Genomic DNA, 17,720 nt, shown 5'->3' on the forward strand with positions numbered 1-17,720 from the left:
CCCTGAAAGGCTCTCATCGCCTGGGTGACCTAGAACTCGGTTCAAGTCGGTCAGTCGGGATGGCGGCGAATCGGTCGCTGCCAGCGTGCCAGCTTATTGCTGGAGAAGCCAACAGAGCCGCCGCTCCACAACTGGGCAGCCGGGGGCATACGGGGTATGGCATCACAGTGAGGGGTTGCAGGAATGGAGATGAAGGCAAGCCATCGATGGACCTTTCATACATATCCTTCCTTCTACCAGTGACCCTCCAGTATCCGCGGGAATGCGTCAGCTTTTTGGACCGGTAAAAAGCAAAAAGTGTTGGGCTTGGTGTTGAATGGAATCCGGGGTTGCTTTCTTGCATCTGGGCAACTTGCATCCCGTCTTTTTGGCCCAATTAAACAAAGGACGGGCTTTGTGCGACAGAAAACGATGCTTTGCCCTATGGAACTCTTCTTGACATAATTCCCGCTTCATTATTAGCCCGAGGGATAATTATTAGGTGCTCGTCGCATAGTAATCTCGGCTTTACTTCCTCTCCCATCAAGTCATGGTAACTGACACAGACGTCATCACAAAACGCTTAGACCAGCCATGAGTCGGCCCTCGAGTAACAGCTCGTCCTATGGCAACCATTTAATTCGTAATTCCTCCTTGGTCCTCTTGGTCCTCCGCTGCTCCGGCTGCTTAGGTCTCGTTTCGGAGAGGTGGTGGCAAACCGGTGAAGAAAACCCTCCATATAGGGGGGCTCAGGAGGCGACAGCAGACAACCAAGACTCTCCCCATTTGGGCAACTTGCAAACTCGGGTCCTTTCGGTGCCTTCAGGACCACACTGATACCCAACCATTTCTGTAACTGTTGATTATCGCCCACCGAACGGCACACTTCGGGGCATTTACGCACAAATCAAAATCTCGCCACTGGCACATGCTTGTCTGTCTGGTCCAGAAAATGAGCTGAGATAAGGTGCAAAAAAAGTCTACGAATCGTACACCCGTCGCACGGCACTTTTGTGGTAGGACTACGACGGTTGAATCTGACTCATCCAAGCCGGTGACGAAGTGGCTCATCTTGCAGATATCACCTCGGATATGTATATAGCCTTGAGGGATTCTGTTGGTCACAGCTCAGAAAGATGTTGAATATCGAGTTGTCAAAAAGCACTATTCATCAATGGAGAGGAAGTGAATAGATGGTGCAAAAGATATCTTATCAAGTTTGACCCCGACCCGATTTGAACGGATAACCTTTCGATCTGGAGTCGAACGCGCTACCGTTGCGCCACGAGGCCTTCGTTGAAGTTGACGCCCGCATTTAGCCATCATCTCGCTCGCTCTGCCCATTCCCATCATCTCGTCCACTCTGCCGATTACCCCTTTACGAGCTCCTCCTCGAATCTTAACATCCCAATCCAGCGCTGTCTCCCTTTTCCCCTTTTACAACCCCAACACCGCATTCCTCAACGCCCATCTTGTAAGGCCGCTATCACCCATACCTCCCCCCCTCAACCCCCTCACCAACCACCTCCCCTCCTTGCTCTTATCTCTACCCCCCTTCCCTTTTCTTCACTTCCCTTTCCTATCCTAACCCCAGAATCCCTTCTCCAGCTCCATCAACACCGAAGCAAAGCAGGCCTCGTGGCGCAACGGTAGCGCGTTCGACTCCAGATCGAAAGGTTATCCGTTCAAATCGGGTCGGGGTCATACCTGCACGAGATTCCACACTTCAGTAGAGTTACGTCATTTTTGGTGTTTTTCCCCTCCTTTCGCAATTCTCAATAGGGGTCTACTAGGTACATAACGGGGCACCATATATACGTTACATATAAAAACCCTTTTAACCTTAGCTGAAGATCTTCGAAGGCCAGGATATGTAGAGAGGGTAGCTGCATGATGACGACACTGTATGCGCTAGAACACAGAAAGAAAAATAAGGCGGTCAGGTGGTGCCCCAAGCTATTAGAGAACGATTCCCTCTTTTTTATGGTTGAATTGCATGTGATTGATTGTACATGACCAGTGCTTGACTTGGCTGTGTTCGAACCTACCATATCCTTTCGTTGTCTGGTACGGGCGTTGAGGTGGTGCAAAGCCAGACGATGATAACGGTAAGCCCCCAGACAGCCACATAGCCTGACTGTTATGGAGGATGAGAGGAGAAAAATCAATTCTGGAGGAAATATGTATGTGGGAGAGATACAAGCCCTACACTTATTTTCATCTCAACTGCAAAAAGAGTTCTCTTATCGAAGCACAAAAATCATGTACAAAACAAAAGCTCTTCATACACCACCTGTCTTTTGCTGCCTGCCTGTATGGAAAACCCGCAAGGTGCAAGGTAGCTAGTAGTCTCAATCCTCTTCAGCCTCAAAACCCTCCACTTTCCTCCCCTCCTCCTCTTCCTCCTCCTCCTCCTCACCTCCGGCACCAGCTGCCCCCTCATCCTCCAGACCTGTATCCTCTAGTACATCCCTTATCTCTACATCAACAGAAGGAACAGTAACCTGAGGCAAGAGCTTCAGCTCCTCAACCTTGGTCTTGGTCATCTCATAGACATACTGTCCCAAGTGCTCGACCCCTTGCATAGCAGCCTCGCCCAGCACCGCCGTTGCGACCGCGATGTTGTCTGCGCTGCCATCTCCTCCCTCTTGCTGTTCAACAACCAGTGGCCGCTCCGAAGGCCACAACTCCCCAGTCACCAGCGTCAACTGGTCCGGCCGTTTGAGAAGCAGCTCGAAAGCGTCCCTGAGTTCATAGCACGCCTCGAAAACCTCACGGCGACCGAGAATGTACAATCCCAACCGCGCGCGAGAAAGAGCCACCGTCAGGCGGCGGATATCTCTCAGGTAACCAACTCGGGACGTGCGGGTCAACGAGAGGATGATATCTGTTGAATATAAATTAGTAAAAGAAGTAATAGCCAGTGACAAAAAGGGTTTACTCAAAACGCACAATCATTCTGCTCTCCCTGATACTTATCCACCGTCGTCACGATCCTCGGCAGACCAAAGATGGGATTCTTGGCACACCGATGCGCCAACACATCCCTGATCAACGCTTTCTGACCGGCATACGTGGCCAGTATGCTAATCTTGGAGGCTGGGTAGCCTAGCAGACGCATGTACTGGTAGATGGCCACCGCATACTCGGCCTCGCCCAGATTCTGGATGAAATGCGGCGTGGGCTCTGTCTCGCCCTTGCCCTTGTAGTCAGGGACATTGATGAACTGATAATCATACTTGAAGCCGGCGTTGGCGGTGGTGAACTCCTTCTCTGTCCGGGTATGCGGAAGGTCACCGAGCTGGGGATACCGCCATTTGTACAAACTCGAAATAGATGGGCGGGCGCGGCCTTGCTGGTCAAGATTGATCGTTGGGACGCCGAGACGCACCAAGCGGGAAAAGAGGGACTGCTCTAGGTTCGCGTAATGGCGGAAAGCGAGACCCTGGATGACAGGTGAGTTTTGATAGTGGTCACCACACAGGACAACTCGTTGAAGCGCCAGTTGGCCATCTTTTGGCTTCTGCAGAGCAAGCGGGATGAAGTTCCCAATCTCGGTGATTTGAGCGGCCTCTTCCATGATGACATTGTCGTACTGGAAACCAAGCGCCGCGATCTCGCCCCGCTTCATGGCAGCGTGAGTCGAAGTCATGGCAACGATCCGTGCCTCGTTGGTAAGAAGATAGTTGGCTTTGTCTTTGTCCCTGCGCAGAATCTCAAAAGGCAGAACGTCTGCGAGTTCAGAGAAAATCTTGGAAATGTGCCGATAGCACCCATTGGCAATTTCTAGGACAGTCTCACGATCTGCCCCAGGCGGGAACAGCGGCTGAGGGGCATCTGCAAAATACCCATGGAATGGGAACACTGTGACGATATCTTTTGGGGTAGCATCCTCAACCTTGATAATCTCATTGAACTTGGCCCACGCAGGTTCAATGTAGACGGAGTTGAAATAACCAGCCGTTTCCGCAGAGCTTCCGTGTGCACCTGGTGCGCCAATGCTCGCAGCGAGACGGTTGACTTCATACAAGAAGCGTTGTCGGTTCTCCAGGAAAGATTCTACCCGTCCGTGCTTACTGAAACTGCCCTCGGTCTCAAGCTCTTCCTCGCCATGACCCAGACGAAGGAGATGACGTTCGTCAATATCCAAAGCCACGATCTTGGCAAACAGCTGGTTCAGAGCTTGATTGCTGTGAGCTATGAGAAGCGTCTTCTGTTCTGGAAAGTTGTGGTAGATGTTGTTGATGATCTGCGTGGCAACGTCTGTCTTGCCAGTACCAGGAGGGCCAACAATGACTGTCAGGCCTGGCTGTGTCCCCGAGATGATCGCCTCAATTTGGGTAGGCGTGAAGCGAACACTGTTGAGTTTTGGAGCATCAACAGGATAGGGACCATTATTTGGTGGTTTGTATGTCGAGACTTTGAGGGTCTCAATCTCCGCGATGAGGGCAGGCTCAGCATCCCGTCTTCGTTTCTTGGAAGGCTTTGATGGAGCCTCTTCCGCTGGCTTCTCAACTGTCTCGAGGACATATGGCGGGCCAAAGCTTCCAGAGACATCGTCGTCTGGTTCGACAATCTTGCCTGGCAAGCTTTCGACAAGATGCTGCCAGTCCAGGAAGGTGTCACGGAAGTTGACTTTTCTCAGCCGGTTTGCCAACTGTTTGTAGTTGGCACCGGCCGGATCACCATAGCCCAAGAATACCTCGTGCAACCAAGGAGCAAGAGGGACATCAGACAGTGTGAGATCCTGAATAGACTCAAGCACTGGCTTGAAGTTGTTTTCTCGGCCGCTTCTTCGGACAAGCAGGTTGATCCCCTCGTACACATCCTGCTTACCCTCAGTGTCGTCCTTGAAGGCCTTAGCGTCAAGGCGAAGCTGAAGTCTCCGGATGTCGCTGCGATTGTGACCATCAAAGTACGCCTGAGCGTCGCGGATTGCCCGCCCTCTGTCATCAAGCACCTGGATGACCTCAGCCGCGCGGACAGCCACCAACCCAAGCTTTTCTGCCTCCGTAACTGATGCCCCGCCGTTCGTGGCGAGCTTAGGTTTTGAAGCGTCCACCGCCAGAAGGAACAGCACATCATCAGGGCGCAGCGATTCCCACTCACGCCGGACATGTTGTGGAAGCTTTCTCAGGTCAATTGTAACCTCTGCTCGCACGGTTGATGGTTTATCATCACCAACCAAAGGAGGCACAGCTTCCAGAATAGTAGGCTTGGTGATCTTCAAGGCCATCTTGGAGAAACCTGAGAACACCGTCTCGCCTGAGCGTTTCGCTTCCGGTTTTAGCCTGGAAAGAACACTTTCAATATCCTGACGGATCGCATAGAAGGCCTCGCACCGATACAAAATCATTGATCGCCACAAGAAATCGCCCACGGAAAGATATTGCAGATTCAGTTTTGGGAGCGCAAGGGGATGAGACCCATCGTAATGCTCAGTCCTCCCGAGGCCGACCTCAAAGAGGGACTCTTCGGTTGGTAAGAGGCTCAACTCACTTGCCACTTCCTGGAAAGTCTTTCTCCGCTCGAACTGCGACAGCAAGACTTCTAGGAGGAACCTTCTCCCTATGGGTACCTGGACAGAGTCTGGATACGCAGTGCGCAAACCTAGGAGCTTGCAAAGCGACTCAATCTCGTCATCGGCCAATACCGTAAGAAGGCCCTCGAGCTCGCTCTTCTTGTCGATGGCGCCATAGTTGGACAGGGCCAACACCGTCAGCTTATCCTTGAAATGTTTGAGCGCAGTTCGCTGAAGCTTTGCAAGATCACCACAATGTCTGTCATATGCCTCCGTCTTGCTGAGCTGAGCACCCGTCTGCTCATCGATTGTGAAATATGTGTAGTGTGAAAATAACCTGCACAGATCTCGTAGCAAGCCGTTGGCCTCATCGTTATAGACTGGTGAGAGAACCAGAGCTGGCAAGACGTGAAGATCCTGCAAGAGTGTGTTGACATAGCGCCTGGTTGGAAGTTGACTTTGCAGATCGGTCAGGAACTCGACGAAACGCTCGCAATACAAAACTTGGTCTGGCTTGGCGTTGTCGGTATAAAGGAGGTTCAGGAAGTTGAGGACAGAGGTATACAACCAGGACCGCTCAAAACGTAAACGGGCTTTGGTAGCATCATCAGCCGCGTCATATCGCTTTGCAGATGCCCTCCAGGCCTTCCTCCATTGTGTGTTGGAATCAAGTATGGCATCCCGCTTGTCGTCTGTGGAAATATTATGCCATATGGAGATGGAAACTAGAGGCGCGCATTCTTTTCGTACAATGGTACAGTCGAGACTCGAAAAAGCATGAATGATGAAAAGAAGCACATGGGTCTTGATGACCCACGAAAGAGAGCTGTCCACGGTCAGGGATAGCGCACGTCGAAAGAGGTCGGAGAAGTCAGCGGGGCGATCACTAAATATGTCTGATGCAAATTGATATCAGTCCTTCAAGGTTGTGTCAAGTTTTGGGATAGGGAGAACTCACCCCAAGTGTCTAGCCTTTCCCTCCGCTTCGCGTTCACTATCAAGATAATGAGAAGAACATGAAAGTTGGACGAGTCCTCGCCATACCCAGGCCACAAGTAGCTGTACCCATCATTGTCAGATCAACCGAGTTGCGATTCAAGATCAAGATCCCAACATACCTCTCCAATGCCTGCAAGCCCTCAAGGACCAAAAGTGATTTGAGGGGGAAGTTCTCCTTCTCCAGAGTGTCCCAGATCTCTCTCTTCAAGACATCATTGTTGACCTTGACCTCCGCTGGTTTCCTTGGCAGCCAGTGCTGCCGTGCAAGTGTCGCAAACTCGCTCTGGCCCTCCAGGTCCTCGACTGTTGGGCGACCCGACGCAGCGTTCGATCCGGAATTGGCGCTGCTCTTGACTCTTTTGGCGGGAGGCATTGTGGCTGCTGAGGGAGTCGTGGGCAGCAGGGCGAGGTGCAGGATCAAGAAGTTGTCGATGCGTCGCGCGGCCGCATGAATCTGGAAATTTATTTATCATAGCGACTGGGACGCGGCAAACCAGCTCCAAGCTCCCGTCCTCCAAGACAGGCATCCAGCCAGCCTTGTCCACTGTGCGTCAACCACTGTAGCCCACTGTCACCTGTTGGCGTCCAGCAGTGCCCCGTTGTTTTTGCCGCTAACCACTGGGGATCAGACCCACCTCCAAATTCCCATCCTGGACCTGCCTGCTGCATCAACATCCATCAGCCTTGCCTGTTCGCGATAATCTTCCATCCTGCACCTTCAATTGAACCCCAGCCTCTTTGCCATTCGAGACAACAGCACAAGTCCCAGCTTCTCAATTGTCAGGAGCATACATGGATGCTTGATCTTCAGATAACGCCACCGCCTCAATTCAACTACCCCTCACGATGCCGGCGACAATCGTCGACAGCCATGGCATACCGGCTGTCGCCAAAGCTGGCGAATTCCTTCGCCAGCTTTTAGAACATGCCGAAACCGTCAAGCGAACTTCGTCAATAGAACCACCTCTTATCGAATCTCACTTTGATGATCTTCGCGGTCGAATGAACAGCGTATACGATGAGGAGCCTATGGACGATTCGAGCGAGGCGAAGACGGCGCGTTTCGCCATCATCGAGACCGCTGTGCGCGATACATTCAAATATTTGGTGGTGAGTCGAACGATACGCACTTGAGTTCTCGAATGTATGCTCACACCATGTAGTCAAGAGCATCGATCGATTCACCCGAGTTCGTCAAAGTTTGGAACCTCTTCGACATCCTCTCTATCCTCTCCGACAGTGAGCTTTGCGACCCTGCCCTTCTGCTGTGGCTTGTGGAGGAATTACTCGATAGCCAGACAGTGGCCGGTTGCCGTAAGGTCTTTGACTTCCTCGAGTCGCGCCGCGAAAGGATCACAGCGAAGCACTTTAAGCAAAAACAGCTCGTCATTCTTCGAACCTGCAATGAGCTCTTACGGCGTCTGTCCAGGGCTCTGGACCCAGCATTCTCTGGTCGAGTCTTGATCTTCATGTTCCAAAGTTTTCCCCTGGGGGATAAAAGCTCGGTCAACTTGCGGGGAGAGTTCCATATTGAGAACGTCACCACTTTCGACCAGATCCCGGCAAAGACCGACGGGGATGGGGACAAGATGGATGTGGACACGGATGTCGGCACAACCGGTGATGGTTCACGGAGAGGCAGGTCCAACGATGTCGACACGAAAAAGAAGGCGCTGGACCCAGATGCTCTGTATCCAATTTTCTGGGGGCTGCAGGAGTTTTTCAACCAGCCAAAGCTCCTTTTCGAGGCCAGTCATTTTGCCTCCTTCAAGTCCGGGCTCGAGGCCACCATGGCTACCTTTTTGAGCATGAAATTTGAACAGCCACCCCGCGTCAAGGAAAGGCCAGACAGGCCAGTCGAGGAGCCGAAACACACCCTCAAGCGAAAGCGAGAAGAGAGCAACGATGCTCTCTCTAGCGGCTTCAACCCCAAATACCTTACCAGTAGGGATTTGTTCAAGCTTGAGATCAGTGATCTGACATTCCGGCGGAATATTTTGATCCAGGCACTCATCATCATGGAGTTTCTGCTTGCTCTTTCACCAAAAGCAAAAGAGAAGCTGGCCACCGTAAAGGTGCCAAACAAGTCTGTCACTTACTCGGAAAAGACACTGAGTGAAGAAGACATCAAATGGGTTGTGGAGACGAAGGAGTCCATCAAATCATACCTCAAACTCGGCCCAGAAGGACCACACTTTTGTCGACTTGTCGAAACGGTACTTTCAAGAGATAAGAACTGGGTGCGGTGGAAAGTCGAGAATTGTCCTCCGATCGAGCTGCCGCAACTGTCGCCAGACGTCTTTGTCGAAGCCAGAACCAACGCCGGAAAACTCGCGACTACCAAGCGGCTACGACCTACCCCTATGGGCTCTCTCAATCTAGACTTCCTCGAGGATGATGACGAGGAAAGAGCTCTGAAGAAGCTCAAGGACTGCCACCGCTACAAAGTTCCTAATCTCGACAGCTACAAAAAAGGAATAGCCGATGATGACTTCGAAATCGGAATGCCAACAAACAACGAGTCCAAGACGGCAGCTATTGAAGGCAAGGCCAGTAAGGCTTGGCGGGCGCTGAGAATTGCGAGCAAGAGCAAGCTGGTTCTCTTTGACAAGATCGAAGATGACGACAAGATTGATGTCATCTTTGAAGAGCTACCTGCTGAGAAAGACGAGGAGGATCAAGAAATCACGAATGGCGAAACCGCCTTCCCCGAGGATAGGAGGCCAATTGTGGTTGTGGACGCTGGTAAACATTCTCGGGCTGCTACAGCTCTTGCAAAGCAGCTCTATGCGCATCATCCGAAAACGTTTACCAAGGTGGCCGTCCATGTAACACGCAAACCGGCAGAGGGCGAAGTAAACGGGAAGGACTTTCATTTTGTTGATACTCAGGCTTTCAACATGATGCGGGACGGAGATCAGTTTCTCGAGTTCAGCGAGGAGGGTGATGACACTCACGGCACAAGTAGGAAGGTGGTGGATGCCATCGTCGACAACGATAGGGTTGCCGTGATGGAGATGACTTTTGAGGTAAGCTTCCAGCATGTCCTGAACACATGTTGCTGGCATGTGTACTGACTTTCATTACAGGCTGCGCAGCAGGTCAAGGACAATGGCTATGATGCCAGATTCATCTTCATCCAAGCTCCTGCTCCCGAGGTGTGGGAGGGCCAACTCAAGGAGAACGGCCTGTCTGAAGAACAAGTGCAGCAAGCAATCAAGGCGGCTACAGAGGCGGCAGAACACGCCAAGTCGTCGCCAGGGTTTTACGAAGCGGTGGTGGATGCAGAGTATCAGGCCTTGGAAACGGCGATTTTTGGCGCGGAGATTGGGGCAGATAGTATGGAGGCTGGGGCCCCGGCCGTGACAGACGAAGGCGATGGGAAGAAGGAGGAGGGTGATGGCGATGTTGCCATGGATGATGCGGTGCCTTCGTCGTAATTTTATCGCATCTAGCCGGTGTGGCTGCCTTGTCTTGTTACTAGCTGTCAAATGAATGATACCCCATAGCAACTATTACTTGTTTACTTCTGGACTCTCGGGTACCGGTGCCGCGGGTTCAACCATCATCGCCCTTACCATCTGGAGGGTGCATAGAGACAGGCATCGAGGGATGATAAACAGACCTATCGACCATCTTGAGACCCGGCCGGCAATTCTGAGTCCATTGATGCTTGTTCAACCACTCTCGCTATTTTGAAGGCTGATTGACTGTCTTTTGGGTCTCGTCGACGACATGCAGGGTTGTGGTGCTCCTGCTGGTTGCTGTTTGGGGTCGGTGATGCTGATATGGTTGGAAGGCTCCACCATCGGGGACCGCGATCGCTAGGTGGTCATCATTTGATCCAGACTTCAACGCCAACGATCCTCTCTTACCTTTGCTGATCAATTCTAATCATCACTCGCTCACTAACCCTGGGCGGCGTCTCCTTCTTTTCTCAAACGTTGCACCCCGAGCCTTCCATTCATTTTTCAACCCAGTTTCCATCGCTATCGAGAGCATACAGCCGCACGATGGAACATCTTGTGCAAGTCCTATAGCCAAGGTGTATACTCCACGACAGGACAACCATCAATTCTGGATTCCAAAATCCAACAAAATTCCAAAGCAATCAGGACCTTCTCAGAATTTGATCTGCCAATCTTCTTCGACATAAGCGGCTCAATTGGACAAGTTATCTTGTCACCCACGTGACACCACCGACCGCTCGTGGAACTTGTGTGAACGGCTTTCAGGTACGTGAGCAGTGATGATGATTATCATGTCAACGTTCAATCGCTAATCATCCGGGTAGGTAAATGGCCGATCACGACCCTGTCTGGAAGCCCAAGGAGCTTCTCGCATGCCCTTCATGTTCAAACCTCCTACGCGAGCCGACAATTTTCCCATGCGGAACCTCATTATGCAAGACTTGCCTACCAGAACCGCTTGAGCGGCCAAGAAACATCACCTTTCCCGTGCTGGAGAACCGTCAAAAGGTCTACCGCTGCCTGTGCGGGAAAGACCACGCGATGATGGACTGCGGGACTGACATCCTCGCCTCGAGCATCATGAGCACCGTTCACGGGGAACTCGAGCGCCAACCCGCCGCCGCCCCAGAAGAGGAAGAGTCCTTCCTCGCCCGGCTGAGCAAAGTCCTCAGACCGGAGTTCGACTGCCCGATATGCTTTGAGCTGTTTGATGAACCTGTCACGACGCCGTGCGGGCATACGTATTGTCGTCCGTGTCTGAAGTCGATAACTACTCTTGGGGAGGATCTTTACTGTCCTGTTTGTCGTCAGGGTCTCACTTTGGATGGGACGCCGTTTTTGTCGGAATACCCGGAGAATCGCATTATTATGAAATTGATACCCGTCCTCTGGCCGGACGAGCTTGAGGCCCGGAAGGATATACCCCCTGCACCACCGCCTCGTCAGGACGAGATACCCATTTTTGCGCTGGCGACGGCGATGCCGACGATGAAGATGCCGTTCCGGATTTTTGAGCCGCGGTATAGGCTTATGATGAAGAGGGTGCTGAGGGGGAATAAGGAGTTTGGCATGACGATGGTTGATCCCTTGACGAGGAAGGAGAGCGATGTGGGGACTGTTTTGAGGGTGGAGGCTCACCGGTTGCTTGACAATGGGGATTATCTGGTCAAGGTGGTGGGGGTGAGGCGGTTCAGGGTTTTGGAGAGGAGGGTGAGGGACGAGTATTGGATGGCGAATGTTGAGCCGTTTGGGGATGTGAGCTTTGAGGAGGAGGAGGCGATGGAGGCGATGGAGACTGGAAGACAGCCAGGGGAGGAAGATAAAGCTGATGGCGTTCCTTTTGAGGTGGAGGGGCGTACCGCCATCGGCACTGAGGACACCGCTCCCACCCCCACGACAACCATCACGGACATGACTGTGGAATCACTGCATACCGCCTCCACCCAGGACCTCATGGCCTTTGCGTTTGGCAGGGCGATGAAACACCGAATTGACGACCCTCTCATGCCTAGCGACCCATCAAAATTCACGTGGTGGTTTGCTCACAAGCTTCGGGATCCACCAAAGAGACAGGACTTTTTGGTCGAAAGGAGCGTGAGAAGACGGTTGAAGATGTGTTGTGAGAAGTTCATCGAGCTTGAGAAGACGGCGATGACTTCTTGGTGAGTTTATTTTTTTTTTCCTTCCTCAGTATTTCTATCATCTTTTCAGGCCCTCTTGACTACCTATCCACCCCCAGAAGCCTATTGAATCTCTCTTGGCGCCCTTATATGTCTTTGACGTATTTCTTCACGTTTGTTGCTCCCCTCAACGAGGCAGGCAGGCTGCTACATAGACGAAACCCTTGGGAATGGATACGAAGCTTACGTTTTTTTGTCCGTCTAGGGTATATTGGCTACACCGCGCTCTCAGGAGCTTTCCACTGCCCATTTCAACTGCCTTGCTGATAATATTGTTGTGTCTGTATGTGTCCCCTCCAGTTTGGATTAGCCCGAGATCATAGATCTCTGTTAGGGAACGCACTGCTAACTAGGTATTGTGTTTGTAGTTGGGTGTCGTAAGGAGAACGGATACTATTGGATGCACGCTTTGGACTGTTTTGTAATATATTAGATGCGTTGTACATATTTTTTTTCTTGTTTTCTTTTTGCTTTTTTTGCTGTATGGTCACTAAAAGCAAGGTGGTGAGGAATGGCTGTGGATAGATATAATCTAGGCTAAATATTTGGTTGAGCCTGTTCGGCGTGCTATCACCCTTCTTTTTCGGCTTGTTTGAATACCAACAATTCAGCTCACATTTTCACCAGACTAGAACGACACCTCACAAACAGAATCGAGATTAAAATAGTGTTAAATATTCCTCCAAAATTCTCTCTTACATATCAAACCATGTCTCAGATAGACTCTTCTCTCATAACCAACCAGCCATTCCCATCACCTAACACCCCCCCATCTCCCCCTCGCAGCTCCCTCCCCACTGAACGCCAACCTCCTCCCAATATTCCCAAAGCAAACACAGCTACAAAACAACACACTCAACATCCACACCCCCGTCTCAATCACCTCCCTCTCCCCTACCAACTTGATCCCCCCCGACCCAGCCACATATCCAGCATTTGCACTCCCATTCCTCCTCATGCGCCCCGACCCCAACCCCCCCCCATCCCCATGCTGATAAAAGGACGGCGCGGGCATCAACCCCGGAAACACATCTTTCAACCCCAACCCAATCATGCCCACCGTCCCCACCAAACCAACAAACGCGCTCAGCAAAAACCCTGGCTTCGACCGGTCGATAAGATACCAAATAAACGGGTTGATCAACGCCAGCGTCAGAGACACCTGCATCGTCGACGTCCAAGACAGCTTCCTAATGGCAAAGACGATCCCCACAAACAGGCCGATCGATCGGATAACGAGCACATAGTCCGCCTCTTGCTGTCGCCCTTCCCGTTCGTTCTGCTGCCGCTGTTGTTGTGGGGATGACGGGAGGGGTTTGCCGGTCAGAGGCCCGTTCTTCTTCGCGGCGGGGATGAAAAACTGGTCAAACCAGGGGAGGAGGCATCCCAACAAAACGCCCGAGGCGCCCCAGAAGAGGAGGTATCGCCAGTCGAGGGGTTCGTCCGAGGTGGTGGGGGGTTGTTGGGGATCAAAGTTTTGCGCTCTGGGGAGGCGGGTGACGAGGACGCCGTAGCCTAGACCGAGGGCGAAGAGTAAAGAGGCGCGGAGGGCCATGGAGAAGATGATGTATGCTTGGGAAGGGGGTTCGAGGTCGGCGGTGGGGGCTAAAGAGGGGAAGTACGAGGTTCGAATCGAGTTTCGGATGCGCTCTCTGTTGATGTGGCTGCTGCTGTCTCTTCGCTTCTTGATCAGCGTGAGGGTTCGCTCGTCGATGTCCCCTGGGTCTGGGGACTGTAGAGTGCCAGGGGTTTGTCCGCCTGTGTTGTTGTCCCATGAGGGGGTATCGACGGCGTCTCCTTTTATGCCTGGTGTCAGAGACGGGGAGTAGATCCCTAGGAGTGTAGAACCGGTGAGGTTCATGAACGAGGTGGCGCGGCTGATGGTGCTAGGGTTTCTCGACGCTTGGCTGGGGTTGTTGTGAATGTCGAGGAAGGCAAGGTCGGAGGCCGTGATGCCTGGTGTTCGAGTTGCACTTGGGGGTGCCGAATCTTCTTCGGGAGGTGTGGGAGATGTGAAGGCCAGCCGGAAAGGTCTCCGGGGAATGGGACGGAGGATCTCCGGGCCCTGACGCTCGGGTGATTCTTCCATGGTGTTTGGCGTGTCCTCTCTTCAAGCAGCGAGTGCGAGGTTGTTCTCTTGCAGTGGAAGCTTCCAAGCTCGTCCCAATCCAATTGGTTGAGATTCGCGTCCAGCTCGTGTAACCACAGCCCAATAGCCCAAGATTTCTTTTTCAATATGTTGCCAACCACTCTGCTTCTATTTCGTTCGGCGTTTGGATGACCCGTGGTCGTCAGGGTTGGGAGCTCGACAAAGCAAGGGAGGAATGAATAGTCTTCAATAAATGGGGGAAATGATCCAGATCCAGGCGTCCTGCCAACGTTGCAGGAAGCACCAAGACGCAGTAACAATTGATCATGCGCCAATGGGCAAAAGTGACAGCAGAAGTGTCTGTTTCATTTGGGTTGACAAGAGTTGGGACGATACCAGGCGTCCCGTAGATGTACGGAGCTAGAAAAGATGGGAGGAAGCAAGATGTGGTCAGGCCAGAGAGGTGCCAGATCAGGCAAGTGTTTAAGGGCAGACGCGCGCGGAAATGCCAAACCGGAGCGAGTGCAGGGATTTCCATTCCAAGCCCGCTTGCATGCATCCCTCCCACAAAATGACCAGGGTGCCGACGGCACTGGACACACTGCGTCTCTTTTTAACTTTGTCGCTGATGCAACAGCAGAATTTGTTTGGTTTCTGCATCAAGTCAGTGGGTGCGTTGCACCGCTGTGCGTTCGTATAACCAATAGTGTATAGATATATGAAATATCAGCCTGAATACACCCTCTTCTCTTTGTGTAAGTGACGATCCCCCCGACCTGGAAGGGTCCATCAGCTCCGGAGAGCGACATGGAGAATTGATTGAAAAGCGGGGTGTCCTGGTCCCTGTTTTAGTGGGACAATTGAGCTTCTTCTCACTGGCTGTCCTTCACAGCATGTGATCAAGCACCAAACTCGTCCAAGCTTCAGGGTTGGTCTCCTGACTCTGACCCCAGGGTTCAACAGCGTCAACCGTCACGAAGTTCTCGTGGGCAGCGACTTAGCCCACGTTGTACCCCTCTCTTGACGTCGTCCAAGGAGCTATCCAGCCTCCTCAGTGCTCCTTCAGTGGGACAAATGGCCATGACCAATCCGGGAAGCTGTATCGTTGCCTGGCTCGGGTTGGTTGTCATTCTGCAAGCTGTCGATCTAGGAATTTTGTTGCTGCAACGCTTCACTGACAGCATCAGGCGATCAAGCCGAGCAGTCTGGCTCTGGTCATTGGACGGCTTGCATTCTGCCGCATCAGTCGAAGTGACCCGAGACGAGATTAGACTGAGAGCCTCTTTGGTCTTGCCTCCTCAGAGTTGTAGTGATACGATGCCCCTCTCGCCAGATTTTTGGACACGTCGTTGCGAGACGATTCACGTGAGAGAAGATCACTCCAGTTAGAAGTCCAACAAAGTGCCAAAAACCAGTGTGCCCTACACTACATCATGTGCTGGCCGGCACCTTGATGGCTCCAGCGCCACTATCTACTACCAAGAAACACTTGATATCAGCGTCAAACTGTGGAGCTAGAATGAGTTGAGGTCTCATGAAAGTAAAGAACTGAACAACATACTTTACTAAGAATGAGCCTCAGCTTGCCCAGCTTCCATTGCTGTCTGTCAAACCTGAATTCCAAGCTTTTGATCACTGACAAGCTTGGCCAGAGCTAGTCGGCCAAGATGTGAGCGATAAGATAAGAAAAAAGTCTCCACTAAAAAAGTTCGAGCAACGTCCATCCAATGCGACAACAAATCCATGTTGGAAAAAAGATCTTAGAAAGTGACAACCAAAACAACATTCTCTCTCACATCACCACCACCCACAGAACCAATGGCCCCCAAGAGAAAAAGAGAAGCTGCCGCCAATGGCGATGTCGCCGAAAAATCCAATGCGGCCAAGAAAGTCAAAGCCCCCCCGGCCAAAGCCGCTGCTCCCCCCAAGTCGACCGCTTTCAAGCTGAACGGCGATGCCCCCGTCCACATCCAACTCATCGCCGGCTCCTACGACCGCATTCTCCACGGTATCACCGTCACCATCAAAACAACCGAAGTCACCTCTGAACCCCCAGCAGAGGCCGAATCCACCGACAAGAAGAAGAAGTCCAAAAAGTCGATAACCACCACCCCCATCACAACAACCGAGCAATCCGCCTCCTTCGCCGACACCTTCCTCTTCAACGCCCACAACTCCGCCATCCGCTGCCTCGCCATCTCCCCCCCCTCCGCCCCAGCCCCTAAACAAACCCAAAAGGTCCTCCTCGCAACCGGCTCAACAGACGAGCGCATCAACATCTACAACCTCTCCGCCCACCCCCCCTCCTCCCGCTCCATCTCCGACCCAGACACCCAGCTCCTCTCCTCTCTCGCCCCCCGCCCCATCCTCGAAAACAACAAGAACCGCGAGCTCGGCACTCTGCTGCATCACACAGGCAACATAACCCGCCTCTGCTTCCCCAACCGCTCCAAGCTCCTCTCCGCAGCAGAGGACTCCACCATCGGCGTGACCCGCACCCGCGACTGGGCCCTCCTCCACAACTTCAAATGCCCCATCCCCAAGGTTTTTGGTCGCCCATCAGGTGACACCGCCGGTGTGGGCGGGACCCCCCAGGGCGTCAACGACTTTGCGGTTCACCCCTCCAACAAGATCATGATTTCGGTCTCCAAGGGAGAGAAATGCATGCGTCTTTGGAACTTGGAGACGGGAAAGAAGTCGAGGGTGTTGAATTTTGAACGGACGATGCTGAATGAAGCGGGGGAGGGGAAGCACTCGACTGGTGAAGCGAGACGAATCATCTGGGGCAGCAGCAGCAGCAAGGGAGGGGAGGATGAGTTTGCGCTCGCGTTTAATAGGGATGTGGTTGTGTTTGGGATGGACTGCAGGCCGAGGTGCAAGGTGATGGGGGGGATCAACAGGACAAAGGTTCACGTGATCAAGTACGTCCGGCTTGGGGATGAGGAGGAGGATGGTGCTTTGTTGGCGGTTTCGACCGAGGATGGGAGGGTGCTGTTTTTTGATACGGCGGAAGAAAACTGTCAGCCTGCGACTGAGGGGAAGACGCTTGCCACGGCGAGGCTTGTCGGTCAGCTAGGCGGGAAGGAGGCCGGTGTGACGGGCAGAGTGAAGGATTTTGTGGTTTTGCCTGTGGAAGACGAAAAGGGGGTTAGGTCGTGGTTTGTGGCTACGGCGGGGAGTGATGGGCTGGTTCGTGTTTGGAGGTTGGGCAGCGGTGAGCTCACGGTTGAGGAGAAGAAGGAGGAGTCGACAAGACAAGTAGGGAAGCTGCTGGGCGCGTATGGGACGCAAAACAGGATTACGTGCTTGGGGGGCTTCGTCATGATACCCAGGTCCGACGGGGCCGAGGAGAGCGAGTACGAGTTTGACGAGGAGGATGACGATGACGAGGAGGATAGCTATGATGAGTAGAGTGTCAGTCAGGGGCTTACACGGCGTTTTAGATGGGGAGTGGGTAGCCAGGCTCGTATAATATTCAAAAA

General features: G+C 52.6%; 5 protein-coding genes and 2 non-coding genes across 7 annotated transcripts; 5 read left to right on the forward strand and 2 right to left on the reverse strand.

Moving 5' to 3' along the window:
* Positions 1–1,199: 1,199 nt before the first annotated feature.
* QC762_0114280 lies at positions 1,200–1,271 on the forward strand. Its single transcript has one exon. It is a non-coding gene; the product is annotated as a tRNA-Trp (tRNA).
* Positions 1,272–1,611: 340 nt separating this feature from the next.
* QC762_0114290 lies at positions 1,612–1,683 on the forward strand. The gene has a single exon. It is a non-coding gene; the product is annotated as a tRNA-Trp (tRNA).
* Positions 1,684–2,183: 500 nt separating this feature from the next.
* QC762_711180 (uncharacterized protein) lies at positions 2,184–6,947 on the reverse strand. Its single transcript, XM_062893968.1, has 4 exons — positions 6,619–6,947; positions 6,459–6,559; positions 2,932–6,396; positions 2,184–2,866 (listed from the first exon to the last, which is right to left on the reverse strand). The coding sequence occupies exons 1-4, from the start codon at positions 6,870–6,872 to the stop codon at positions 2,331–2,333; spliced, it is 4,356 nt and encodes a 1,451-aa protein (XP_062739823.1). The 5' UTR covers positions 6,873–6,947; the 3' UTR covers positions 2,184–2,330.
* A 168-nt stretch (positions 6,948–7,115) lies between these two features.
* Positions 7,116–9,939, forward strand: QC762_711190 (uncharacterized protein; the record flags this gene model as incomplete). The annotated part of the gene is made up of 3 exons (XM_062893969.1): positions 7,116–7,609; positions 7,663–9,528; positions 9,589–9,939. Exons 1-3 carry the CDS (start codon positions 7,346–7,348, stop codon positions 9,937–9,939), a joined length of 2,481 nt encoding a protein of 826 aa, XP_062739824.1. The 5' UTR covers positions 7,116–7,345.
* Positions 9,940–10,797: 858 nt separating this feature from the next.
* QC762_711200 (uncharacterized protein) lies at positions 10,798–12,787 on the forward strand (the record flags this gene model as incomplete). Its single annotated transcript, XM_062893970.1, is given in 4 exon segments — positions 10,798–12,131; positions 12,355–12,432; positions 12,518–12,608; positions 12,628–12,787. 3 exon segments carry the CDS (start codon positions 10,798–10,800, stop codon positions 12,528–12,530), a joined length of 1,425 nt encoding a protein of 474 aa, XP_062739825.1. The 3' UTR covers positions 12,531–12,608; positions 12,628–12,787.
* A 116-nt stretch (positions 12,788–12,903) lies between these two features.
* On the reverse strand, positions 12,904–14,238 carry QC762_711210 (uncharacterized protein; the record flags this gene model as incomplete). Its single annotated transcript, XM_062893971.1, has 1 exon — positions 12,904–14,238. The coding sequence occupies one exon, from the start codon at positions 14,236–14,238 to the stop codon at positions 12,904–12,906; it is 1,335 nt and encodes a 444-aa protein (XP_062739826.1).
* A 1,818-nt stretch (positions 14,239–16,056) lies between these two features.
* MAK11 lies at positions 16,057–17,649 on the forward strand (the record flags this gene model as incomplete). Its single annotated transcript, XM_062893972.1, has 1 exon — positions 16,057–17,649. One exon carries the CDS (start codon positions 16,057–16,059, stop codon positions 17,647–17,649), a length of 1,593 nt encoding a protein of 530 aa, XP_062739827.1.
* Between the last annotated feature and the right edge of the window lie 71 nt (positions 17,650–17,720).

The sequence above is a fragment of the Podospora pseudocomata genome, chromosome 7 (assembly GCF_035222375.1).
Source record: "Podospora pseudocomata strain CBS 415.72m chromosome 7, whole genome shotgun sequence".
In the NCBI taxonomy this organism is placed as follows: Eukaryota; Fungi; Ascomycota; class Sordariomycetes; order Sordariales; family Podosporaceae; genus Podospora; species Podospora pseudocomata.